General features: G+C 39.5%; 1 protein-coding gene across 1 annotated transcript; it reads right to left on the bottom strand.

The window, feature by feature from the left end:
• Window positions 1-982: 982 nt before the first annotated feature.
• pinx1 (PIN2 (TERF1) interacting telomerase inhibitor 1) lies at window positions 983-26,291 on the bottom strand. Its single transcript, XM_026944650.3, has 7 exons — window positions 26,172-26,291; window positions 25,424-25,533; window positions 23,113-23,205; window positions 22,925-23,006; window positions 22,399-22,488; window positions 17,708-17,787; window positions 983-2,657 (listed from the first exon to the last, which is right to left on the bottom strand). Exons 1-7 carry the CDS (start codon window positions 26,188-26,190, stop codon window positions 1,926-1,928), a joined length of 1,206 nt encoding a protein of 401 aa, XP_026800451.3. The 5' UTR covers window positions 26,191-26,291; the 3' UTR covers window positions 983-1,925.
• Window positions 26,292-27,054: the final 763 nt, after the last annotated feature.

The raw sequence follows: 27,054 nt of genomic DNA, 5'->3' as shown, positions 1-27,054 counted from the left end.
ATAATTTTTTCTTCTATTTCTCAGCCCTTTCTATGCGAAACAAAGTCACCGTGGTCTACACACTGTAGGTCTGAGGTACAGACATTATCCTCTACATTTTTTCCCTCTGCCAAACTTTGCAATATTTCTTAAAACAGAAATTATTCTGTACATCATAGGCAAACTGCCTGCATTTACAGCTTGCCTTTGTTTGTGGAAATGTATTAGATTTAATTCGATTACCTGCTGTAACGAAGATCTCGGAAGCCATGGAGTCTTTTAAACTAGACCAATTTGGCATAAAAAATGTGACCCTGGCAGCCCTCTCATTAACTCTTCTTTCCTCTGCTCCTCGATATACATGGGGCAGCGTGATTCTTGCAATAATACCTCTATGGAGTCTACAGTCATACCTGTACATACAAATTGTCTATTTTGTATATTGTGTTTTTGCTATTTGTACATTGTCTATTTGTATATTATTCTTTTTATTGTGTGTCTTGTCTTGTCACTGTCATTCTGTTGCACTGTGGAGCTTCTGTCACTAAAACAAATTCCTCGTATGTGTAAACACACCTGGCAATAAAGTTCATTCTGATTCTGATTCTGAAATTAGAGCAAATCAATGAACCATCAGCTTTTATCTGTCAAATAGCAACATTTTTTATATCGTTGGTCACTCAATAAAGTTCCTCAGTTACTCAGATAATCATTAGTTAGTTAGCAGGAAGGTATGTCCTCAAGATCCTAAGACATTTTCTTTAACATCTGACAGTAATCAGGCTTCATATAGGCTTTATAATTATCTTACATTATATAAAGCAAATAATTTGGCACGCTTGCTACACAATCTCAGCGAAAACTCTTCTTAGCTACAGTGAACAATCCAAAAGGCAAACATTCTCCACTGAAGCGTCAATCTGTCAAGGAGAAAGAAATCATGTTCAGCACTGCTGATGAGGTTTTTTTTAAAATGGTAAGACTTCACATTAAATTCCAGGCATAATTTGCAACAGGTTGACATTTCATTTTATTAGCCCATGTGCAAAATTCATACAGTCTAAATCATAGCACCATAGCATAGCAGAGTTCAAGATGTTATAAATACTCAGTCCCATCACTGACCCATTTCTTCACTGGTCAAAGCAGTGATGTTAAGCTACTTACAGGCCTGGACATTATAAACAGTAAGCATGTAAGTACATTAACACCATTGTTCAACACAATTCAAAGAAAGTCCCATTTCGAAAGTCAAATTAAGGAAAGACACCTGAATTTAGCATCAATTTATGCTGTCCATATGAGGTGCAAGTCTCAACATTAAGGCAAAAAAATGTCCACTTAACACACCAGTCTTACATTTTAATGTGACTACTCGTCAGCTTTTCATGGGCAAAGTATGTTTTTAAACACTTAAGTGTGGGCTACAATCCATCAGCAGCTTCATACATCATACCAGGAAGAGGAAAACTATGACGGTAAGAAAGAGGATGCAGGACTATTTTAAAAACAAAGAAAACTGAAAATTGATTCAGATTGCTGCACTGCTCTGACACTCTTCCCATATGCCTATAGACATTCAATAAGACATAGGCAGTGATTTATGATGTTTAAAAACCTTTAACAGACGTTGCATGGGTTTTCTTTTGAGAGTAACATCTGGGATTACTCTTGGGGCAAAAATGCAACTGAGACATTTAAGGCGAATTGCACTAAGTGATGCTGACCAAAGTGTGTAATTTGATGTTCATATACAATAGTCGAATAAAAAATGTGCTAATACATAGTTTTATACAATTGAAGAGATTTTTTGCTATAAAAATGGTTTTCCATGGTAAGACATACAATCAGACCCATGATGGACAGAATGAGCTTTAAAAAAATTGCTGACGTTCAGTTTATTGAAAAAAATACAGATAAACCTAAACCCAACCACGTATAAAGCCCTAATTGTCATTTTTCTTCTTTTTCTTGTCCTTTTTGGATTTCTTTTCTGCTACTACTTCTGTCTGCTCTTCCTCTAAATCTCTCTGCTTCCTCTTCTTTTTCTTTTTACCCAAAACCTCGGTGTCTGTGATATCTGCTTTATCGTCTTCGTTAGTTGAATCTGTAGGTGTGTGAGTAGGCGTTTCTTTGTTTTTCCTTTTCCTCTTTTTCTCCGTAGAAAGGGCCACTATTTCCCCAGCGGTGCCTTGTTTAGCTGCTGCGACGCAGCACTCCTCCACTGTATCCTCCTCTCTAGCTTGTCGTTCTTTCTTCTTTTTCTTCTTCTTCTTGCTGTCCGAGACAGCCTGCTCTACAACAGCAACCTCTTCCGTCACTGGGGTTTGCTCAGTTTCTTCCACCTTTTCCTCATCGTCGTGATGGTCATTCTTTCGATCCTTTTTCTTCTTTTTCTTTCTTTTTTTGCTCTCCTCCATGTCGCTGGTGTCGGGAGAGTCCTCGGTGGATTTGGGCGTCGCTGACTGAGATTGTGGGATGCCGCTGGTTTCAGGAGTGGAAGCAGAGGACTGGTTCTCAGCACGACCTTTCTTTAACTGAGCCATTCTCTGTGCAAAGTACTCCTGCATGGTCAGAGCACTGGTCACTGTGTTGAGTTCCACCTCGGGGTTTGATGGCCCATTCTTGTCATCGCTGTCCTGCTCCTTCTCCTCCGGAGAATCACTACCATTGCTTAGCTGTGGAAACAATGAAATAAATCCTCAGGTTAAGCATGACGTTATGGATGTAGGTGTTCTCCTGGATCTGATGCAAGAATTTCTACCAGCTTAACAATAGCCACAATCTTTATTTATATAGCACGTTTCATTTTATTTATTTATCTATATAGCACGTTTCATTTTCAGCCCAAAATGCTTTTGATATAAAAAATGTTAAAACTTTTTATGAATATTAATAAATTAACTATGAGAATTACTACAAATTACAGGTATATTTACCAAGATTAAAAACCCTAGATCTTTAAATAGAACAAAATAATAAGCCATTTAAAACACCTATGAAGCTGGTGTCCCTAATGTTCTGTGAAGTGATTGGGATCAGTATTAATTTTGTCATGAAAACTACTAAAAAAAAAGTTTGTCAACTACCTTTTTCCATGATGAGAAATAATTCACCCTTCTACTCAAAATTTCAAACAAAACGCATTTTCCGCAGTTAATAAAAACTAAACAAAAATGTCAGAAATGGGCAACTTGACAAAGCTAGAACCCACATCTTTATGCACTCACATTGCAATGGAGATTATACAGGGGAATGCCTTGAGACTCCGGTTTCCTTCTGTGTAGCTATGCTAACGTTAACACTTTGTGTTTGTAGAAACATGTTGTCATGCTCCTAGCACAGGGTTAGGCGCTAAGATGATCCACGATCTGTTTTTACAGAGAGATCATGAGTACTGTGATACTAAACCGATTTTGTCAGTCGCGCTGAAAACACTCAGACATGGCATCTTATTACCAGCAGAGTTAAAACCCAACAAGTGCTAGTGTTTCATCAGAGGTTAAGAGAAAGAAGTGTCTTCGTAGCTTTTATAAGATACATTTTTGAACCTTATGGTCTCTGTTTGGTACATAGAAATATTACTATAGACTCTACCACAGACCACTAAACTTCTCAATGTAGAAAATGCTGTTTTCTCTTGCCTGGACTATTCTAATACACTCTTCTGCGCAATCATACACAGACCTTACAATAAAAAACCCCACAAAGCACATTCAACATGGTGACAATTCACTGGCTACATGATTTAATCAGGAGGTCTGTGTCTGCTAAAATGTAAACAGATAATGACTACATGAACATGAACTTTCGATGGAGCAAAAGGCTAAGTAGAAATGAAACTAACTAGAAATGAAGTTGTAATTTTAGACAAATTTGTCCATGATCACACATGCGGAAAATACTACCTGTCACACAGCACACGGGGTCCTGCATAACTAGAGATGCAGAGTGAGGGAGGACATGACAGTTAACAACAGGATTAACCTGTCTCACACACACACACCCGCATTACCACTCCCAAAGAACACATGGCACAATTTAGGGGGCATTAAAAGTTCATTCGCTACTAGGACTGGTTTAAGTTTTAAACTGATCACAGGTAATGCTTAGAAATGAATAAGAATAGTCCTTAAAACTGAAACCTGAACTTATAGTCAGCATAGTGACTGTATCTCTGAAGAGCATGACATTCAATCATTGGTCCCCCAACACAACCTCCCAAAAGCTTTGGTTATAATCAGTAAACACAAATGTCCACATCTGTTCAAACTATAGGCTGTTACATGTATGTGATACCACATGAAGCCAGTGCCCTTAATTACCTAGTAAAACATTACTATATCAGCAATTTTACTGTATTAGCAAGACATTTATTTCCTGAATTTAAATAAGAAAAAAACTCATCATGTTAATTTAATACTCATCACGTTCATTCAAGTAGAAAACATGAGACATGAATAAGAAAATGGAAAACTAAAGTGTCTGGTTCCTCCTTTGCATTATCTGTGATTCCAATCTAATCTACACTGATAACATTGTTGTTTCATCTTTGAAATATTAATAACCTAAACTTTACCTTTTCTGGGACATACGGTATGTCAACTGTTTGAGTAACACGTCACAGGCTATAAAAAAAATTATTAATAATTAATGACAAATTAATTTATTTGAAAATACAATACCCCAACTTAACAGGATCTGGTTCCCAAGACATTTCTCTTTTTCATTCTTTTTTATTGTCTTTATAATTTTTAAATAAAAAAATCTAATTAAAAAAAAAATAGTTGTATAAGAAAGTTTTTAGCTGATTTAATATGGTTTATTAGTATTCTGACTAGGGCTGCACAATATATTGAACTTATCTAAATATCGCAAATGTAAATATCATGATATGCATATGGTAAGGGCTTGCGATAACCAAATGATTTTAATAATTCAAAAGTTACAAAAAGTCAAAGTTTTAAGGAGACGGAGATGGCAGAGAATTCTTTCTTTTCCTCAAAAGAACATGAAACATATGTGTGTGTGTATACACACACACACACACACACACACACACACACACACACACATATATATATATATATATATATATAAATAATTTAAATTGATTTTACACACTTGTAGAATTATCATACCGCATACTGCATTATTTAACAAATTATTGCATACTGCATTTTTCTTCAATATCATGCAGCCCTAATTCTGACATACAATCACTAAAGACCAAAATTAAGAAGAGTCTCATTTTGAGACATTGACCCTGAAAAGACAGAAATATGGAATTCGAGCAAACGATGATGATCCTGGAAAGAGGCTTGACATTGTGTTAGCATTCGAGCAAAGAAAAAAAAACCCAGCGATCTGGCAGCAGTATTAGAGCGAAACCTTTTTGTGTAGCACTACAAGCTGCCGAATCACAGCAGGTCACAAAGCGGTAGACACAATGACTATGTTGAAAAGACCACAGGAGTGCGCTTCAGATTAAACCGTACCCAGCCAACACTTAGTCACTGCAGCACCTCTGCCCCATTCGTCTTCATTTCGCTAATGGGCTGCTCAATGCATAATGATTTGGGGTGAAGAATACCCACTCTGAAGCTTGTGCTAAACAACAGCAGAGCTCTACATTATGTCACAGGCAGCCATGAAAACGGCATTTTTCAAAACTCCCATCAAGGGACCTTGGGGGGGCGGGGGGGTTGTTTATGTGCTCCTACTATAAAAAGAGCAACAAACATAACAAATGGAAACACTTTTTCTTGCCTTACAGACTAGCACTACTACATGGATTGTAGCAGATTAAAGCATGTACACTAATTTCAGTAGACAATACACATGGCAGTCATGTGTGGTATTTATGCTAGCTCAAACCTAGCCTGAACTCGTAGCTCATTCTGGATGTACAAAGTTTTCTAGACCAGCCATGATCTCTAACGTCTGGAGAAAAAACAAACATGCCACACACACAAGCTTTCCCTCTAAAGCGAGCATCGTGATAATTTCATTCCTTTTGTTTTATTTTATTATTTTATTTTATTTATCTTATGCTTTGCTTTCATCATTATTTTTTCTCTTCATTCTCTTAATGATAAAAAAGTTCATTTATAAGTGGGCAAACGGGAAAATTATGAGTACACAATATCTTTGAGGGAGTATGAATGACTTAAATGAAAAGCTATTACAGATAACAGTTATTACAGGTTACATGCTATTACATCTACAAAACTGAAACATCCGAAAAATCTTTGAGGTGAAAATGAGTGCAAGCAGGTAACACCACGCCCACAGACTTTCTCTCTAAAGCCCGCCCCATGGTAACATATGTTTGTTGTCCGTATGTTGTTGACAATGTTGTGACCATCGCACTTCTTTCACTTATCACACCCTAATTTGAGCTCTGCCTTAACAAGGCATTGGACTGGCTTCGACATTTAAAGCTGAGGCTATCCCCCCTCTTACATCCCCCTACACCTTTAAGCCAACTTTCTCACTAGCATCTCCAGACCCAGCACCTGGTCCCACGAGACCATAACGTAAAAAAGATCTACAAAACACCTGTAATACTGTATTATACAAGTCGAAGACCATTAAGTCATTTCAGCTAACAGTCATTGCTGCTTTATATTTTTCTTTAAGAAATATTTAAAATGAGCCCAGTAGAAGAGAAAGTGGAAATCCACAGTTTTAAATTCATTAAGTGAAAGTTCTAACTTCACTCAATTTTTCCTCCTGAAAAATCTATAACTCCCAGTTGATGTGAAAGAGAAGTGAACAAGAGTGGTGAAGAAGTGATTGGCCATGGCAGGAGCTAACAGGGGCTTGGTGAAATGTCTGGGGGCCATTTGAAGAGTTTGAACTGTGAAATTACTCTCGGGAGGAAGGGGAAGGAGGGAGAGAGGCAGAAGAAGAGGGATGGAGTGAGCGGGGAAATCCTCTTCATCAGAGAGCTGTGTGTGGTTGCGCATTCGGGCCCGCTTGGGGACCGCCATTAGCCTTATCTCTCTAATGTGGCGAGAGAAGTGCTGCTGGTAGCATTCCTTCAGGGACTTGTGGTGTACACATACACACACTGGGAGTCTGGCACAAACAAACAAAAGCAGAAACACAGAGGCATGCTGACATACAGACAGTGTAAGCCCACCTTACATGACTGCGCTTAAGCGTCTAAGAGGTCCCAGCTGACAAAGAAACAACTACAAGGGGGGGAAAAAAGCCATCTGCTTCTCCTTTTTAAACTCCCTCCACTCCGTCTCGTCCTTCTCCCTCCATTCTCTCCATTTCTCCTCCCTTTCCCTCTCCTTGACGCTCCTTTTGGCAACAGGGAGGCCCCAGGAAGAGGATGCGTTCTCTAGACTGTGTGCAGCACTCAGATAAGGCCCCAGCAGCGCGAGCCACTAGCTCTTTCCTGCTCACCGCTCCCCAAGCACATGCTGCTCTGAGGAGGAGGAGGAGGCGGCGGAGGAGGAGGAGGAGGAGCAGGCAGGCCCAAGTGAGAAGCAAAGGGATCTGGGACAGATATGGGGCTGAGAGCTGTTAATGGCCTCACAAAAACTAACTAACCAAAAAGAAAAAAAACACAAAAAACGGAGATTTCCACCGAAGCCAACACATAGCAGCAGAGAGACCCAGGCGACAAAGCAAAATGCTATTATGTCGAAATGTAACTGGCTGTTTTCTTTTTTTTTACAATACCATCTAAATTCAGTATTACAGTACACTAATTTGCTGCTGAAAACGGCAACAAAAATCTCCAACTCCGTGCTATGTCACAGTCTCCCTAATTTATATACGAGAAGCAATATCCCTCGCTGAATAAAGACTATGCTAGTTTAGCATTGCGAATGCTGTGTCAGCAATGAGAACTTCTAGTGTCCAGGGACTAAAGACTGCATATGGTGGCGAACTACTGCAAAGATATAGTGCTATATTTAAGAGAGGGGATACTGCCAAGTCGAGAGAGGTCTTCATATTTGAAATTAGGCTGCAAGCATGTTGCAAGATGCTTCTTCAGAGGACCTTCGAAAATGCATAAAAAAAATAAATAGTAATAATAATTTTTTTTAAAGTACATACTGAGCATCAATGTGATGTGATGAGAGAATATCAACATTTTTTGCAATAATACTAAGCTGTACTTAATTTAACCATTAAGGACCACAGTAATTGATAAGATAGAAAGGTGGCATTTTGAAAGGACGAATGTGTTTGGCCACACCCTTGAGATTTTTCAGAGAGACGCATACTGTTCTTTACTCATCCCAGATACTTATAGCAAATCCTAAAAATGGACTATTTAACAGCGGTCCCTGAATGTCACACTGTTTGTACAGGCTTTTACTTCCCTGAGCTGTTCTACTCACTCAATCAGGAGCTATATAGGGAAAAATATGGGAGCATTTATGTCCTCTGAGAGTTGCACTAGGTGTATGCCAAATAAACGTGAACCTGGCCCATTATGGGCACAAGCCGATAGATACTATCAGGGCAATATTGGGAAGAAGGCTGATTGTGTGAGCATGCTCTCATTGTCCTGCCAGTATTATAAATTTGGTGGTGGTCTGGGTGTATGGATCGGCCCCAGATTACCCAGACTACCCTCCCTGATGAGGAGAGAGAGGCTGGCGCGCCATCCTTCATACCACTCATGTGGGTGGACAGCAAAACAGGTGGCGCCCACGCAATACAGAGCTTCACCCGGCTTAATTGGGACCTTAACACCTCATATTACAAGATACTAAATGACCCTGAAATCATTTGGAACTCACCATCTGACTCTTTATCTGTCTCCTATATTTATCCTATATAAATCTTCTCCATAGCGGAAACCAGCATGTGACTGATATTCGTAGATATATTTGATACGAGAAGCTTTCCTACATCTTTAATTTCACGTCCTTTCCTAAGAATGTAAATAAATTAGAGATTCGAATGAAAAACATCAGACAAGCTCACCACGGTGCCATCAAACAACTGTGAAGATAATGAATGGAAAGTGATTTCATTTTACATTAAACAACATGACGACAGAGGAACAAGATTCCCAACGAGGGGCTCAGCTGCAGCTTCTTCACAGCTGGAAAAACAACAATAGCAAAGAATTTATTTCACAAAACCTGGAATTAAAACACTTAAAACAGACTAGGCTAAAAATATTTAGCACCTAATTAAACTCAATAGGCTGAAATATTTAGCATCCAATTAAACCAAAGAGGTTAAAATAAATAAAGTAATAAAACGGGAGCAAAACAAGACAAAAGAGCTTAAAGCTAAAGCTGCGTCTCCTGAGGCCTGGATTAACTTCCCACCAGAAACAAATGACCACAACACTCTGCATAGGGCATCATCACTAAATTCTGCTTGCTTTACATTGTAAAGTGCTTGCCTTTCCATGCCCCCCAAGGAGCTGGTGTGTCAGCCCCAAGATGGAGGAGGCGCTGTTTTACTCTCCACGCTGCCGTGATTTATTCGATTAAAAAAGGGCAGTGATTAAACATGAGCCAGGGCCTCCGGAACAGCAGCAGCTCGGAGGAGTGGCAGGCAGTTAGCTTCCTCTGCTGCGCTGTAATCACCCTGCCAGGGCAGTCCTGCCCAGGCATGCAGCTACCGCGCCACACGGCTATTCCTGTTACCGCGCGCTGCCTTTTGTTTCCCTCCACAGCAGCACTAATCTGTATGTGTCAACAGATTGGCACAGCTAGACAGTCACAGAGTGAGCCATCGATGGTGGTGGGGGGGTTCAGGGGCATGGAGAAGAGGGAAGGGGAGGACAGGGTGGTTGTCAGTTTGGCTTGTTTCTCTATTATTCCATGGTGGCAGAAACAGAGCCCTGTCAACAGCCACAAGGGAGGCCACACTTTTGTTAAAAGCAATTAGATGTTATCTGATATGAATTAACGCTCCCTGCCTTCAAACAAAACACAGCGTTTTAAGCAGGGTTAAGCGGTCAGACAGCAATAGTTGAACGTGCCGACTCACATGGCTGTACAAGTTTACCTTACTGTCTGCTCATCAGCCTCACAATGAGGCTCAGGGGCACATAACTGAACGGGCATGTATTTCTACTAAACCTTCTAAATCTCCTGATATTTGCATTATATACATTGTTTTATTTATGTAAAAGTACTATTTACAGAAAAAGTTGAATTTACTGGGGACACCGAATTCCTGGAAAATACAAATTCAAATGAGCCAAATAAGAAAGCTGTAAGTTGAAAATTAAGCTAGCATCCACTTTCACATTTTAATACTGTGCAGTGTTTATGAGAAACTGAGCAAAACTTTAGGAAAATTACTGCCAAGGAAAACAAATCTCTTGAACAAATATCAGGCAAACAGATGGCGAATGGTCCCTATTTTCTGCTCTCTTTTAACTCCCAGGATATCTGTACCAAACAGTCAACGAACAGTGAACTGAGTGTGTGAGGAGCTGGATGAAAGAAAACTATGTTTGGGAAACTGTAGTAAACATGTATAAAAACCATAAAACTGGAAAAAATGTGCTGGGATATTTACATTATACGAAATATGTAATATTTGAAATATTTCATATTTTAGGGCTGAACAAAAAGCAGCATGAAATATTGCAATCTCATTTGTTCCTCAATGCAATTTGATTTAAGAACAGTGTCAATTCTGCAGCTTTTGCAGTGTCACTGCGCTCCTGTAATTCACTGTAACCACTGACTATAGACACGGTACCACATGACCTCACACACACTCCTAAAAGTGAGGAGAGTGTACAGAAGAAAAAGAGGAGAAACGCTGTGGAACAGCCGCGAGTGAAATGCCTACACGTATTGAGAAGGAACAAATTTGTCCTAAAAATGTTTAATATTATATACTGAATATTAATTAATACACAACATGTATGTAAGGATGAGTGGGCCGAGTGAGTCATGGCGGCACATGCCTTCACGCTCAAAGCTTGCCAGTGACACGTTATGCATAGAGCTCATTTATGGAGACTCATTTTCAAAAAAGAAAAGTGCCAACAATTATTTAACCAGCTGTTAATGTTTCTGGTTTCTTTTAACATCGGGAGGACACGCTGTACTCTTATAACACCCTAATATGCCTAAAATCTGATACAATTACCTGTACAAATGTGCAGGTAAGTCAGTAATTCTAAATGCAAACAAGCCATCACTCACAAACATCCACTGGGAAAATGTAGCTAGCACAGTCTGCCAACGTAAGAATTTAATAATATTGTTCCTTACAAATTTGGTCAAAGAATCATGAGTGTGTATCGTAATCTCAATTCCATGCCAAAAAACCCCATCATGATTCAACAACAATCAGGTAGTAAATTTTCTATACAGGTTAGGCATTGGTGATGGGAGCACCACTGGTTTAAAGATTAGCCTCGTCAGCAAACACTCAGTGGGCATCCCTGTGGCGTCCAGTGATGCTGCTGCTCCTCATCGCTTTGCCACATCTGCCAAGCGGCAATGCTGATGCGATCGCGCCTCATTTGGGGATGCAGCTGCATCAGGGGAATGGATAAGTGAGTTGTTGGACGATTCTTCAAGAGGACGGGCGTGGGTGGACCATGAGGGGATACAGGTGCCACCCGCTGGTCCTGCTGCTTTGTGTCAGCATTGGCGTGGGAGTGAGAGAGGTCGCCAAGGGTTACCGCAAACCCCTGGACACAAGCTCAATGGAGATATCAAACTGCCTCAAAGAAAAGCACTGGGAAAGCCAGGTATAGCCAAACAAGAATAAGTCCTACATTTAAATGAAGCACATAAAGCTGTATTTGAACTTTAATTCCAACCAATGTTGACAGTATATCAGGATTCCAAAAAAAAATAAAAAATGTTGAAAATAAATGAGTCCGCATCAGCTAACCCAACATTAATACGTATCCCCCCAATGCATGGGGGAAGATTTTAAACACGACTTAAGCATACAAACAGTGTACATTAGCTTTTATCGGGATGCAAGCAACAGGTGGCCAAACACACACGAGTTAAAATAAACAATAAGACAATAGGTGAAATACCTCACATCATTAACTTAATACAAACATGGCTAACTATTGTAGATTTGATAGCAAAAAGGTGCAAAATGTTTTTAAATTATATGCACACTCAATAAATGTTCAAGAAATTAAATGTAATATTTGACCAGTTTTCTTAAAAAAAAAAATCAACAAGCCTTCACATTAAGTTACCTTATAAAGCCAGACAACTATTTAATATACACAAATAATGTGACAAAAAAAATTCCACAAACAGATGAAATTGCAGGGGAGGAAAAAAAGAAACCAAAAGTGTAGGCCTCGGTGATCCAGCTTTGACGCACGCAGCAGTGGTAAAAAATGACTAAGTTTGGTTGATGTATGAAGCAGGCGGGAGTCCATTTATCAGCAGGCCCTCAGCGGTCGCCCGCTAGGGTCCCTCAAGTCACAGGCCGCAACGCTCTCCTTTTGACTGATTAATTAGCCAATCACGGGACATTTTTCACCAGCGGCAGTAGGGTTTTATTTCAGCTAATGCTGGGGCTTGGCTAACCGTACCACGTTCAAGCAAACTCGGCTCTTTCTTTCAGGCCTGCTGGAGTGGAGGGGGTGCGAGAGGGCTGCGGGAGATAAATCAAACCCACTCCTACATCCCTACACCCCATGCTGCAGCCTAACTAAACCCCCCAAGGGAGAGAGAGAGAGAGAGGGAGAGGGAGAGAGAGAGAGAGAGAGAGAGAGAGACTAGAAGAGAATCAAAGAAAGAAACATGGTTAAAAAGATATGACGATTGAGAGGTAGCTGCTACTGCTTCCTGCTCATTCACACCACCTTTATCTGTAACTGAATGTTTATTCCCATAAACACACTCACAAACAATGACTGTTTCAAAAATCATCAAATTGTTTCACTTCAAAAACACAGCACATTCATCATTGCTTAGTGTTTCACCGAGATGAGACCCCTAGTGTGAAATGTTCAAATCTCTGTGTTCTACATGTGCAACAGCAAAAAAAATAAAAATTAAAAAAATGTTAAAAAGTATTCTCACTCATACAAATAAATAAATAGATAAATAAGGGGGGGAAATGTTGTTCGACTCAAAAAATGTTGTTGAAGTGGCGAATAAATCTAACAACTTTGTCAACTTTTTCGGTTTGACAAATCACAGGCAGATCCGAACTCCACGTGTGCTCTCATGAATGGATTTACTGAGAATATCCCTCGGAAAAGTGTGCACTTTATCCGGGACGTATCTTTTTGCGTGACTAAAATGTGTGACGTTACCTACAGATTAATTCATCGGGTTTACCTAAAAGCTCTACTCAAAGCTCTAGATTTTTCATTCATTCTGGTACTGCAGCTACAGAGAGAATTCTGGTCTGATCTTTTAAGTTTAATCAAAACTAAGTTTTCTTTTACTTTTCAAGCACATATTAGTTTCATTTGATGATTATGAAGATAATAATGTCTGCATGTACTATATAGGCTAATAAATCTTATTTTTCTATTAGCTAAGTGCAAAATTAGTAATAAAAAAACCTTTCCCCCATAATTCTGAATGCAAGCAATATAAGATACCTGTAACTTCCAACTAGCCAAATCATGCTACCCAAAAACTGTGCTTCTGCTGGCATCTTACAACATACACTCGCTGACTCACTTTTTTATGAACACTGGACCCCGCTCATTAATGCACTTATCCAATCAGCCAATGAAGTGGCAGCGGTGCAATGCATAAAATCACGCAGATACAATTTGAAGGGCTTCAGTTAACGTTCACATAAAAAACCAGAAAGGGGAAAAATGTCATCTCAGTGATTTTGACAGCGGAATGGTTGTTGGTGCCAGATGGACTGGTTTGAGTATTTCAGTAACTGCTGAGCTCCTGGGAATTTCACACACAACAGCCTCTAGAGTTTACTCAGAAGTGAGTGACATTGGCGGACGTGCCTTTTTGATGAGGCCAGAGGAGAATTGCCAGGAAGGCTACAGTAACTCAAATAATCACTCTTCACAATGGTGGTGAGCAGAAACGTATCCCAGAATGCACAACATGTCGAACCTTAAGGTGGATGGGCTACAACAGCAGAAAACCACATCGGGTTCCTCTCCTGGGAGACAAGAACAGGAATCTGACGCTACAGTGGACATTGGAAAATGTTGGCAAAACATGTTGAGTTGAAAATTGGAAAAACACTCCCTGACTTTTTTTTTTTTGACCCATTTTTTGTGAGCCTGTGCCCACTGTAGCCTTGAACACAGGATGGTTTTTGTTTGTCGCACCACTCTGTGTAAACTCTAGAGACCGTTTGTCTGTTCAGCAGTTTCTGAATACTCAAACCAGCCCATCTAGTGCCAATAACCATGCCATGTTTAAAGTCACAGAGATCACATTTTTCCCCATTCTGATGTTTGATGCTCTTGACCTGTATCTGCATGATTTTATGCATTATGCTGCTGCCACATGATTGGCCAATTGGATAACTGCATGACTGAGCAGGTGTTCCTGTTAAAGTGGCCCTTCTGGAAGGCTGGCGATTCCACTGCTATGAGTAAAGAAGAAAATACACAGCTTAAAAAAAAAAAAAAAAAAAAAAAAAAAAAATTAATAAAATATTTTCCTTCTGTAACTTGATACATTTCCAAATGAAACAGCCCAGTGTTTTCATGTGATGATTACTGGGAGTGAAGGGAGGAAAGAGTCAAAGACGATGACGTGATGTGACAGTGGTTAGTGTTATTTTCCCTCCACCAAGCCATGCATAATGACTTCAAAAACTGAAGATTACAGAAAAAACAGATACCGACAGGTTTTGCATTAGGGGTGGGTGATATGACAAGAATATTATATCACAATACTTGAAGACATTTTTATGACTAAAGATATGTATCATAATATACAGGTTCGCTAACAAACTGTCCGCAAAACAGAAGGGTTGAAAAAATACCTCTGAAAAGCTGTTTGATAATACATACTACATACTAATTACTACAAAATAAATGATTTAACAATGAAAAGGAGAAAAAAGGAATAAAATTTAATTGAATTTACAAAATTTTACCAGGAAATCCACTGCTTCCAAACTAACTGTTAATGGATATAATTGTTTAAAAAATTCTTTCATAAAAAAATACCAAGGTATCACAGAGAAGTGTGCTGTGACAATGATAATATGATATTATTCTGCTCAGCCGTCATACTGCTCAGCCGTATTGTGCACAATGCGACCAAGGTAAAAAGGTCAAGTTTGATTTCAGCTTGTCCTTAAAAATTACTGCTCAGGAAAGAGATGCTGGCTGTGGTTCAAGTCATACTCAGGGAAGCATTGACTAGGAGACTCCACTTGCGCCAAAACTGCTACACGCAAAAGGGTACATGACCTGCTCCTTCTTCTGAAAGCACTTACGCATCATTAAAGTCAATACAGAAGTGACACAGAAGCAAAGTACGGGATCCTTGAGGTACATGCTGCTCTTTTCCCCACTGGCTCGTACAGTAACGGGGCATCCGGTGAGCAGGGGGGTGCTGGGACAGCCTTTTGTGAGTGTGTACGTGTGCACGTGTGCTGTGTGTGTGTGGTGTTTGTCAGGGAGCATTGTGAAACGAGATAAGGACCTGGCAGGAAGCTGTATGAAGAAGGAAAACCCCTGGTGCAAGAGGTGGGAAAGATCGCTGCCAAGACCAGGACCAAGCGATCCCACAGTCGGCTCTCATAAACTTCATCAAGAATGGAAAGAAGTCCCCAGTACTTGAACTGCTTTGACATCAGAGGTGCGATACAAGGCATAAACATGATGGTATACATGTTATCAGTCACAGATGACGTCAGAGAAGAGGGACTAGCCAAAAATGTGACTCACAACCTCAAGAAGCTTTTCCCGCTCAACATGCCATAACTACTAGCTGTGAAGTTAGTCATTAAATGATACACAGTTCCTGTGTACTATAACCACTGTATAAAAACATCCTCATGTGCCCTGAATGCATCCAGTGCTTTGTGCGTTTACAAAGCACACACATGCATGCGCGCACACACACACACACACACACACACACACACACACACACACACACACTACTTCCTCCACAGGCCTAACTGGTCGCTCTTTTCCCGGGCTTGTGACCAGCCCTCACAGCAAAGCCTCATGGGATGCCATTGTGCCCATGTTCAGATTGGTTTTCGATCTGGTCAATGAAGTCCCTCCTGACCAGCACAATAGCAAACCAGAACAAAACGATTGCTGGGGAAAAAATAACACACTGCCAACATTTCCAATTTTGGGCAAAGCAGGAACGGTGGCCATTGTGTGTCACCTGCTGGGTGAGGAGAAGGAATTATTCATGTTTAAAGGACTATCAGCGTCGGGGAATTATCCACAGCCTTCTCCTCTGGACTGCGCATGATGACGCTCAGTGATATTGATATTATGATAAATTATGGCCCAGTATGTTTTTCTGAGATATTGCGGATATTGTGATATCTTTTTACCGCATGTTTTTAATAAATTTAATTACAAACTGACTGGAAGCAGCTGATGTGGTGTTTTGAGGGGGTTTTTTTTAGCTCTTGATCTTTAAAATTGTAAAATGTTCAAATTTTTACAATTGTTTTTTTTCCCCTCTCATTTTCAGTGTTAAATATTAGTTTTTTATAAATAAAAATATTAAAATATTATACATATATCATAGAAATATCAGTATCAGTGATAAAAAAAAAAATGATATTTTTGTCATATCACCCTTCCCTTTAATGAAAGCTTATAATGAAATGGAAATATATAGATAATGAAATGGTAATATACAGAAAGAGCTAAAAGATTACCCAAATTTACTGCCATATGTTTAGGCAATATCCTGAACTTTTCTTCATTAAACACTGGTGCAAAGCAGCTGCAAATCTCAAAACAGATGGGGTCAAAGGACAACCTGGGATATCAACAGTTTTCTTTTTTTTTCCACCTGTCGACTGTAAGACTTGTATATCTAAAGCCAAATGAAGAAATAAACAGAATAAAAAAACCACAAGAAAAATATTCACCATGTTATTATCAAATGTTCATGCTAAAACTAAAGGGTAAACATGCTGACGTTTTCATAATACACGTTCAGGGCATATATCAACCTCTGCAGAAGGACCTCTACTGGTTACATGCCAAATCAGCAACACCACACCAAGTTAACTCTAAAAGTCTTTGCAAGCCCCAAAACAACTTAATCCTCCCAACTTCAAACTAACTTCCCAGGGATTTGAAGGAGTTCTCCGAAATTAATTTTGTTCATTTCATCACTTCCTGTGCCCTGTAGGACAGCCGCTAACATATTCCCAGTGATGGGGCTCAGTCACATGCTGACCGCAGTAGTGTACCTGATGTGACCGTGGTGGAGGAGGTGGAACAGAGAGAGTGGGGATGTTAATCCGTTAATGGGATTTCTGCACTTTCCCCTGAACTGTACGCCATGACATGGCTAATAATCAGCTCACGGCCTGCCGCAAGCAACTCATCACCCAGAGCGGGTCAGCAGTGCTTACAAGGAGACTAAACTGGAGTTAACAGGTATCAGGAATATTGCTGAACAATCATTCATGCTTCAGTTTATGGCCAAAAGTTTGACTTTTATATCTCTCAATCACTGTTTTCCTCAGGACAAATGTTTAAAGCTGTGCCTCTTCTTGCTAGACAGAACATAAAAGACAGAAAGAATACAAAAAAAACATATTTTCTGATAAATGAATCGACAAGACATGATTATCTTACCTCATCCTGATTGCTCTGTTTGGCTCTTTTACCGAAGATGCAAGCGAGGTCTGTTTCACTGCGACTGGACAGATCCTTTCCTATGAAAAAAAGGTTAAAAATGGGGTTGATATGGGGTTTGTGGAAATCTGATATTATAATTTACAGTAGTACCTGTATGTCATCACGCTTTTTAGTGTTTTTATCCATTGCTAATATTGGACACAGGGGCAATGCTTTCTTTGTGCTTTGATACAACCCGACTCATTAGCTTTCATAAACAAGCATCCTGAGGTGGGCATGGAAAACACTAGCGCTAGCTGCTGCAGAACAAAAACCTCTTCTACTTAAAAGTCTTTTGTTTATCATAGACATCATGAGCTTTATGTAACATGAAAAGAAAACGTCTCTGTCTGAGAGCTGTTGACAAATGAGTATTTTTTTTTTTAAAGGAGGTTCGACTGTGTAAATTATTGATTTAAATGGATAAGGGTCGCGGGACAGTTTTGAACTCCTGCCGAGAGGAAAGATTTTAAAGGCAAAAGAGGGCGCGCTACGTGGTCACAGAGGATGGAACGGACGAAGAAAAACAAACGGTGCATGGGCGGCCCCCGCCTCGCGCCTCCCGCTATCCAGCAGCTCAAAGGCTCCAGGAGAGTGCAGGCGCCCGTCTCGGCCTGCAGGCCTGTTCGTCCAGCTGCATCCTTTTCCTTAAAGCAGCTCCTGATAAGACTGCGTTATTTATTGCTCTAAGCGCTTTTGCTCTCTGCCTTTCAAAGGCGAGACCTTGCCTCCCTGTAACCAAGTTATCCTGTAAGCAAGCTAAACAAAAGTCCAAGCTCATACAAGCTGCCTCTAAATCCAGTGCAAACCAAACAAAGCCCAAAAATGTGAAAACTCTTTACATTTTGCACTGACATCCATCAACATGAAGCCCACGCTGGCTGGTGCATTGGCAGGCAACGTGCTATGATGCTATGATGTGCGTTTCTCAAGGTTACTGTTGAGTTGGTGATGAGTGCTGAACAGGATTAGCAAATCACACAAGCCTTTTAGGATGGACCTGCTAATCTGACAACCAACAAACTAATTGCCTGCCTCAAAAGACACCAAGATATTATCTGGGATTTGCTCTCACATTTCAAAGAAAAGACTTTCTGAAACAAATCTTTTCGTTTACACATGTGGTACATTCTTGAACTGACAGAAAACGATCTTTGTAAAATGAGGAGCGTTTCTTTAACTGAAAGAGCAGTCAACATAAATAACATTTGCCACATATGATGAAGACTTACTACGCCCTTTGAGGGGGGGAAAAAAAGAAAAGAAAACGTGAAATCAGGCCAATTATTTGGCTAACAGTCCAAAACTGGTTTATGCAACTACTCTGTAATAGATTGGCCTACTCAGTCACATGGATGATAAAGTGCTGTAGTTCAGCGTGCATCAAGAACTCCCAGATCTCTTGATAAATGGACGGCCAATTAAATCTGGGTTACTGGTTTACACTGCTAGTGCCTTCGGTGAGCAGTGGAGATGCCAGTGCCTTTCCCCAGAGCTGAAATACATCATCTGCAAGAGATCCAGGTGGAGCAGGATATGACAGTCATGATGAAGGTGGCAGGTTGTTCGCAATAATCACCTGCTTCATATTCGTGAACATTTAAGCAATTATATACATTTTTTTTTTTTTTTTTAACACATCATGACTCAAATTCAGCTCTGACTGCCAGTCGGTACACTGCTCTGGGTTTACTCAGGATGGTAGGCAAGAGATTACTGCTCCTCTTGCTTTATGTTCCTATTTCTGCCAAACTAAAACAGGTAACATGTCTAGGCATCGCAGAAGAGCGCTAAGCCTCAGCAGATACAGCATCGCATAAGCACCTGCTCAATACTGCCTGCCTACATATGTAACAGGTTTATCTCTGCTAAATCCCTGACCTGACAGTACACAACACACTGCAACCAAAACCATGCCAGAAGAATTGGACATGATCCTGGTGCCTTTCCAAAGAGTGAAATCCACTGACAAATCCGATCTAACAAGACGAGTAATGTTGCTCAAGGATATGGCACTGCTTAAAGCAGTGAACACTAACTCAAAAAAAAAAAAAACATAGCTATTAGTCAGTCATTTCAGTTTAATGTTAGAAATTGATTGCTAGGGAACCACATTCGCGTCGATGGTAACCAGGACACAAAAAGCTGAAGTTCTGGTTCTGCTCTGTAGTTTTAATCCCAACGGCAGGAAGAGGTGTGACATCATGTCATGGGAGACAGGGGCAACGAAGGCAACAGAAAAATGATCGTACCCAACTCCAATAACAAGGAAGGGACTTGAAACCTGAGCATTAGCTCTTTCAGGGGGTAAACTCCTCAACGTGCATCAGTTAAGCTTTGAAAAATAGACCCATGACTTTGTTTATTAAACTCAGCACTGCACTTTAGCCTTCAAAACACATTGAATGTGCACTGTGACAAAAGTTTCCACTCCATGATCACTAACAGTTAAGAGGCACAGAGGACAGTGAAGCTGTCCCAAGCCTGAGGCTCAGGAATGAGGTTTGTCTAAGGCCATGCACTTTTATAAGTGATCTACCTTTGGGAACATCCACTCTCATCCTGTCTGCAAGGACAACAAACGTCCGTCTCATGGCTAAATAAAGTGCCTGAAATCACGACGACGACAGCAGCATGCTCCCAGTCTCGCCGTTATCTGTGACGCTCATTAGGCGCTGATTGAGGCCATTTTGAGCCGAAAATGCATCAGCCAGTGCTCTTCACAGGAAACAGGAAGTCGTGCTTTTAAGCTGTGTGCAACGGTGACTTGTAGGTGATAAAAGATGAGAGACCTTTCATCCACATTCCTGGCATTTTTCAAAAACATCAAGCTAAAGGGGAATTTTTTTTTATTTTCTCGTTAAAAACATAAGCATGACCGCTGACAAGGTCAGGAGCGCAAACGCTCTTTTTCTGTTACGGAACCTTGGCAGATTTGAACATTCCAATTTAACGTCAGATTCATGCAGTCAAAAAGAAGAAAGGGTTTCAAGTGAAGCCGGTGAGGTCGGGAAAGTCCTGGCACTTTCCACGGCTAAATGCGCAGGTGGGTTCAAGCCCTTCCCTGGTTAAGCTGACCTCAGTGTCCTGGCAGGCTGATCTATTGCAGCACTGACCCATGAGCACTGCTGCTACTCCTGCCAAAGGACTCCAACTCAAACCCTGGCAGCAAGGGATGACGACGTTAACATCTGAGGAACATGGTAATAAATACACAGGCATTTATTTCACAAACAAGTCAAGGGTAAGAATGAGTCTAGTCGAGGTTTACGGTATCTATTAACACAGATAAGTGGATTAAAAACATACAGTACAACACTACAGTACACAGTACTGCGACTATAAACTAACAGGATATGTGTGGCAGCATGCGGAAACCCTTCACATGGTCAAACTTTGACATTCTCTACTACATCGTTCTGAAAACTACAGGTTTCCCTGAACTCAAATATATTCCCTTTTGCATATATCTCAACCAGAAGTTCCAAATCTACTGACAAATCTGCCTACCTCTACATTTGTAACATAATCTATAAATGGGAAAACAACATTACTGCCAAATTTTAAAGAATTATAATTTATCAACAGGAAATGAGTGATTATCACCTCATCCACATCAGTATCTGTCTCACTGCCTGAGGTAAAAGTCATTCAACACGAGCCTCATCATCGTCTCCTCACGTCTCTGCCCTCGTTAACACGGGTGGTTAAATAATCACTGGTTCATTCAGTCAGTCCTGTTGCCTATATTTCTTATTATTAGGTCATTTAAAGATTTTTAAAATTTTGTCCACTTTCATCTGTACAGAGTGTGTAAGCACTCTTCTCTGTTTTGATGATGATAACAGAGCATGGAGCATCTCACACATTTTGAAAACAAACAACTGACTTTATTACACTTATGTCCATTTCGCTATGGCACATAGCTATCCAACAACTTAAACAAGTGACATTCAGTGTGTGAGGTAATCACACCGCCAGATTTTAAAGATCTTTACGCAGAGTGATTGAATTTAGCGATGATAAACCGACTTGTCCAACATGATCTTTGCAGGTGGATGCCAAGGCAAGGTTAGAAAGTAGTTTAAAACATTTCAATATAGTTTAAAAATAGTATATAGTTTAAAATGTATATGTTTTCTTAACCCAGAGCTGTCCAGGTATACTACTGACAAAAAAAACTCAATTTTGTGCAATGATTTTTTATTATTTTGGCCTTTTGTCCAGAATTCACCCACAGAAACATCAGACTGAATTCCCAGTCATCCACACACATGCTCAAAAGTCTAAGACAGATATAATGATAAACAGGAAAATTCCCTATCGAACAATTGCATTTTTAGATTTTCTAGAAACATCTACTTTAACCTCAGTATTAAACTAAGTCCTTTCCCATGATTGTGGAATATAAATAATAGATTTAAGAAATGAGACAGCAACTAAAACTGTTTTTATTCATATTAATAAAAACAATAATTTTCACCAGATATTTCACATTTGTTACTCTCAGCTCAAATGGCCCTTAACATCATCTGTGTAATATAAACAGAATTCTTCATTCATCACAAACTGAATCAAGCATGTAACGCTTCATTTTTTTCATTACTCATCAGTTAACTGATATAACACGAACTCTGTGGCAGTCTCACCTTTGGTGAACTTCATGTAATGGACCCTTTTTTTTGAGGTCTTGGATTTCTCCTCCAAACTGAAGCCTTGTGTCTGTTCTTGGCACGGCTCTGTACATACAGAAGAATCCCAGAATAATCTGCCATCAGCAGCAAATCTCAACACAATAAATAAATGCATTAATGACCACAGTGAAATTCCAGTCACTCAAAAGGGACCCAATTTTTCATTTTACTGTTCAGCTCTGAAACTCTTAAAGCGGATAGAAATTGCATGGTAAAGAAAGAGGGTTTATTAACACAGATATTGATAAGCTCTTCCCAGAAGTTGTAAATGTAGTAACAGCAAACTACACAATGTGATTCTTGAGCTTGTCCACTGTGTCCTGTCATACAACAGCACCACCAAGTGGTATTCAAAACAAAAGTGTGGTTAAATGAATCACTATTAATCATAAAGCCTTAATTAATCATTTATTTTGTCATTAACCATCAGAAGCAGACTAACCCTTAATAGCATTACAACTAATTAGCAAGCATGTGTTACCTTCAGTGTTGCTCTGCCCATGGCAGTTGTTCAGTTCAGCAAGAAGCTGATTAAAATCATCCTGATGAGCAATCCAGTTATCCTGGAAAATCACAATCGCACCAATTATAATGATTCAGCAGTACAAACAAACAGTTAAAACACAGTAATAGAATTAAAAGGTACAGAAGATCAGTGCAGGCTCTCACCTCGTTGTTGATCGTGGTGCCTAAACCCAAGCTGTTGTTCTTCACTTTAACCTTGATGTGCTCTGTAGCACCCTGTTCACTTTTGCCAAGACCCTAAGAGTAAGTAAGTACATAAGTAAGTTTTATTTATAAAGCACATTTTAAACAACAATAGTCACCCAAAATGCTGTACATACATAAGAATAAAACTGAGACTAAAAATACAGTCAATAAATACAGACTAAGTGTAAGAGATTGTAAGAGAAATACTACTAATATTAATAACTATAACTGAAATTCAAAACGCAAGTTTGAAAAGATATGTTTTTGATATCAAACTGACGAGGTAACTGACGAGGCGCTCCTGATATCTAGGGGTACACTGAAAAAAATGGAATATGTGGGCGGTCAGATTTAAGAAGAAAATATTACGTGTAGTTTACACTGCTCCCTGGAGGACTAGTGGTCAGGCTTCGGCACTCAGTTCGATTCCCAGCACCGGTCCCAAGCCCGGATTAAAAAACAAACAAAAAAAAATGGGGAGGGTCGCATCAGGAAGGGCATCCGGCGTTAAACACTGTGCCAAATCAAACATACACACCAATGATCCGCTGTGGCGACCCCTAACACGAACAGCCGAAAGAAGAAGAACAACAACATTACCTGTAGTTTACATAAAAATATTAAATTTCTCATCAAAACATGATTTCATTCCTTATACTAAATTTAAACAAGTTTCTAATTACTAGATTGAATTACGTAGAGGGAGCATGATGAGATTTCGTGGTATTAACGTAAAGTAATTACATTAAGAACTCTTGCAGGGATGTTGGCACTGACAGGATAAATAACTATAGAATGAAATTAATGTGATTAAAGCTCGCAGTAGAATAGTGCAGCGGTAATGTGGCTGCTGCTGCACACCAGCGACCTGAGTTTGATCCTCAGTTCAGGTGAGAGCGCAGAGAGGTGTGCAAACAAAGTGTGTTAATGTAATCCAACCGATGTACACACTTGAATCAAGTAAATTCAAAGAGCTTTTTTTTTTTTTTCTTTTTTCAGTGTACGCTGTTACTCAGCCGTGGCACAGCAACCGCAAACGCACGGTCACCCTTTAGCCTCAACCGAGACAGTGGAACAGCCAGACGTGACTGATCAGGAGACCTCACAGACCTAGGAGCTGAGTATTGAGAGAGCAGGTCCACGATGTAAGAGGGGGCTAGCCCATTAACAGCTTTAAAAACAAATAAAGGGACCTTAAATTAGATCCTGTACTGAAGAAGAGTTTGCACAAATCAAGAAAAAAGCACAACACTATCACGAGTATGATATCAGGATCACACTGGACCACAGAGGTGACAGTTCTGTCCAGCAGGAGGACCAAGAAGCAGGACAGAGATTCTCTACAGCACAGGTGGCTCAGGGTTTAAGTCGTGACCAAGTGATCAGAAAACCTGAGAACTTAAACCCTTAATTGCTATACTGTGTATTTCAATTGCATCCCATTTCAGTTATAAGTTGCTTTGGGACAAAAACATGAATGATGCAAATGTATAGTCGTAGACTACTGCTGGAAGACATGGCAGTATGATATCAGTGTTTCTATTAACATCATGATAAATTTATCTGAGTTTTGCAGGTATTTTCAGATGTCAATGCTTTTATAACGCTATTTTCACCAGATTTTTTCCCCGAATGTTATATTAAAAAGAATATCTCTACACATGCGTTTTCTCATAATAAGGTTGCACTGTTTGTATTGTAGGCAGAACTAAATATTGAGCTACATTTTTGTCATATTACCTAATCATTCTTCAAACTGTGGAGTTTGATCTACCTAATTAGATCAAACTCCACAGTGCTATGAGAAAAGTCAACAAAATATAGCACCATATTACCTTTTATTAATTGAGCAAAACAGTCTGGGAACAAATGCTAAACCAGGCACAACTTTGGAAGCAGACGGTTACAACAAATGTTTAAGATGTTGACTAAAACATGATTCTCTGGTTAATATGTATGGAGAAAAAACTTTGGAATTTTATATATATATATATACATAAATACGCATACTCAAATACCCTGGGTAGAAACTCAGAGCACTGACACTATTGTCTGAGCTGCTGTTATAGAAAATTAATCACCAACTTCTGACCAGAATGAAAAATTCAACAGCGCTGTAGTATAAATCCTTTTTACAACTGTCCGTGACATAAAACGGAATTTACCTAGAGTTAGAAAATGGAAAAGTATGAAAAGAAAAAGTATAAAAATATAATGTGAGGATTTAAGGATGGGTGGCAATCTGATTTCAGATGCACCAGTTAATTACCTTCCCTTTAGACCAGCCCATTCGCTCCAGCATCTTCTGGCCGAACTTGGAGTCATCATTGCTCCACGTGCTGTTCCTCGGGTCCACAGACCACTTCTGCTTTCGACGAGCTAAACAAATCAACAGCACAAGAAATCAGCTATCTGTCAGTTTATCACTATGAAGTGGTAAACTTACACTGCACTGATTGACCGAGATCAGACTCTGACTGTGCTTGTACTGTATGTGCAATATCTCCCACCATACTATTATTGTTATTATTATTATTGTTGTTGTTGTTGTTATTGTTGTTATTGTTATTATTTCTTGCTTAGAGCACATTAACAATCTTGCACGGTATTTTGTCTGTGTTCAATGTTTACAGTTTATTATTATTTTTACCTTCTCAGACAGTACATTAATATTTACAGTACTGTATGTGCAATATCTCCCACTATGTCACTTGTTGACTGCATACAATGTTTACAATGGTCACAGTTATTATTATTGCTTAGAGCACATTAACATGGGATTAACATGGGATTAACATGGGATTAAAGCAGAATCTGAGAGCGAATAAGCAAAGAGAGCAGATGCCACCACTGTTAGCATACATGCTAACACATGAGCAGAACGTTAGAAAGAGGAAAACTCGTTGATTACAAATAAAGCCACAAATGCCGCTGTACATCATACACCCTTCTCTACAAAGATACAAAAAAGAAAACAATAATATCAACGATATATGAACAATAAAGTATAAACTCACGCTCAGCAAGCATGGACATCTCGGGGTCCTGGAACACATGGGCCGAATCCGAGAAGCTGTCCTTCACGCGCCTGATTAAAAGAACAACATTTTTTGTATTTCTATATATTTCTTTCCGTATTCCGTAATTTTCTATACGGAATGTTTCATTTCTACAATTACATAAACAATTTAGGATATAATTTTTTATACAGCATATTCCTTGTTTCTATATAATTTAGACAGGCTTATTAGACGTTTTAATTTATTGCCAGCTTTTCAACACTAGATGGCGGAAATGAATTATTTTACTTAATGTCTTGTGTAGATTTCCAACTATTTCATGGTCGTATTCCACAAGACTCTCTCGACAGTTCAGTTTATGGCTTCAACATTATTCAAATGCCTACATTATATTTTGTCTATTAACTGGAGCTATAGAGCTTTTATTATTGAACTTTCCATTGGCTTTTAGCTCTTTAGCTCCAAGTCGATATAGAGGCCTGTGTGTTTTTGAGTTACTGAGGTTTGGATTAAACTATATAATAATAAATATAATAATAAATATAATAACTTGGTGGTTGTAATGGTTGTTACAGTATGTACACTATATGGCCAAACGTCTGTGGACACCTAACAATCACACCCCTTTCGTGGTTCTTCCCCAAACTGTTGCCACAAAGTTGAAAACACAATTGTCTAAAATGTCTTCGTATGCTGTAGCATTACTGTTTCCCTTCACTGGAACTAAGGAGCCCAAATCCAGCATAACAGTGCCCTAGTGAGGACATGAAGACTTGGTTTGCCAAAGTTGATGTGGAAGAACTCGAGTGGCCTGCACAGAGCCCTGACCTCAACCTCACTGAACACCTTCAGGATGAACTGGAACACTGATTGAACCCCA

Source organism: Pangasianodon hypophthalmus, chromosome 19 (assembly GCF_027358585.1).
Source record: "Pangasianodon hypophthalmus isolate fPanHyp1 chromosome 19, fPanHyp1.pri, whole genome shotgun sequence".
Lineage (NCBI taxonomy): Eukaryota > Metazoa > Chordata > Actinopteri > Siluriformes > Pangasiidae > Pangasianodon > Pangasianodon hypophthalmus.
This window is presented reverse-complemented; position numbering and strand designations above follow the sequence as displayed.

What these genes read in the sequence shown, in the direction of transcription:
- pinx1 (XM_026944650.3), bottom strand. An exon ending in TGGGCAGAGCAACACTGAAG is followed by an intron (nt 22,489 to 22,924) that starts GTAACACATGCT and finishes CTGTATGTACAG; the next exon opens with AGCCGTGCCAAGAACAGACA. An exon ending in TTACATGAAGTTCACCAAAG is followed by an intron (nt 17,788 to 22,398) that starts GTGAGACTGCCA and finishes TTTTTTTCATAG; the next exon opens with GAAAGGATCTGTCCAGTCGC.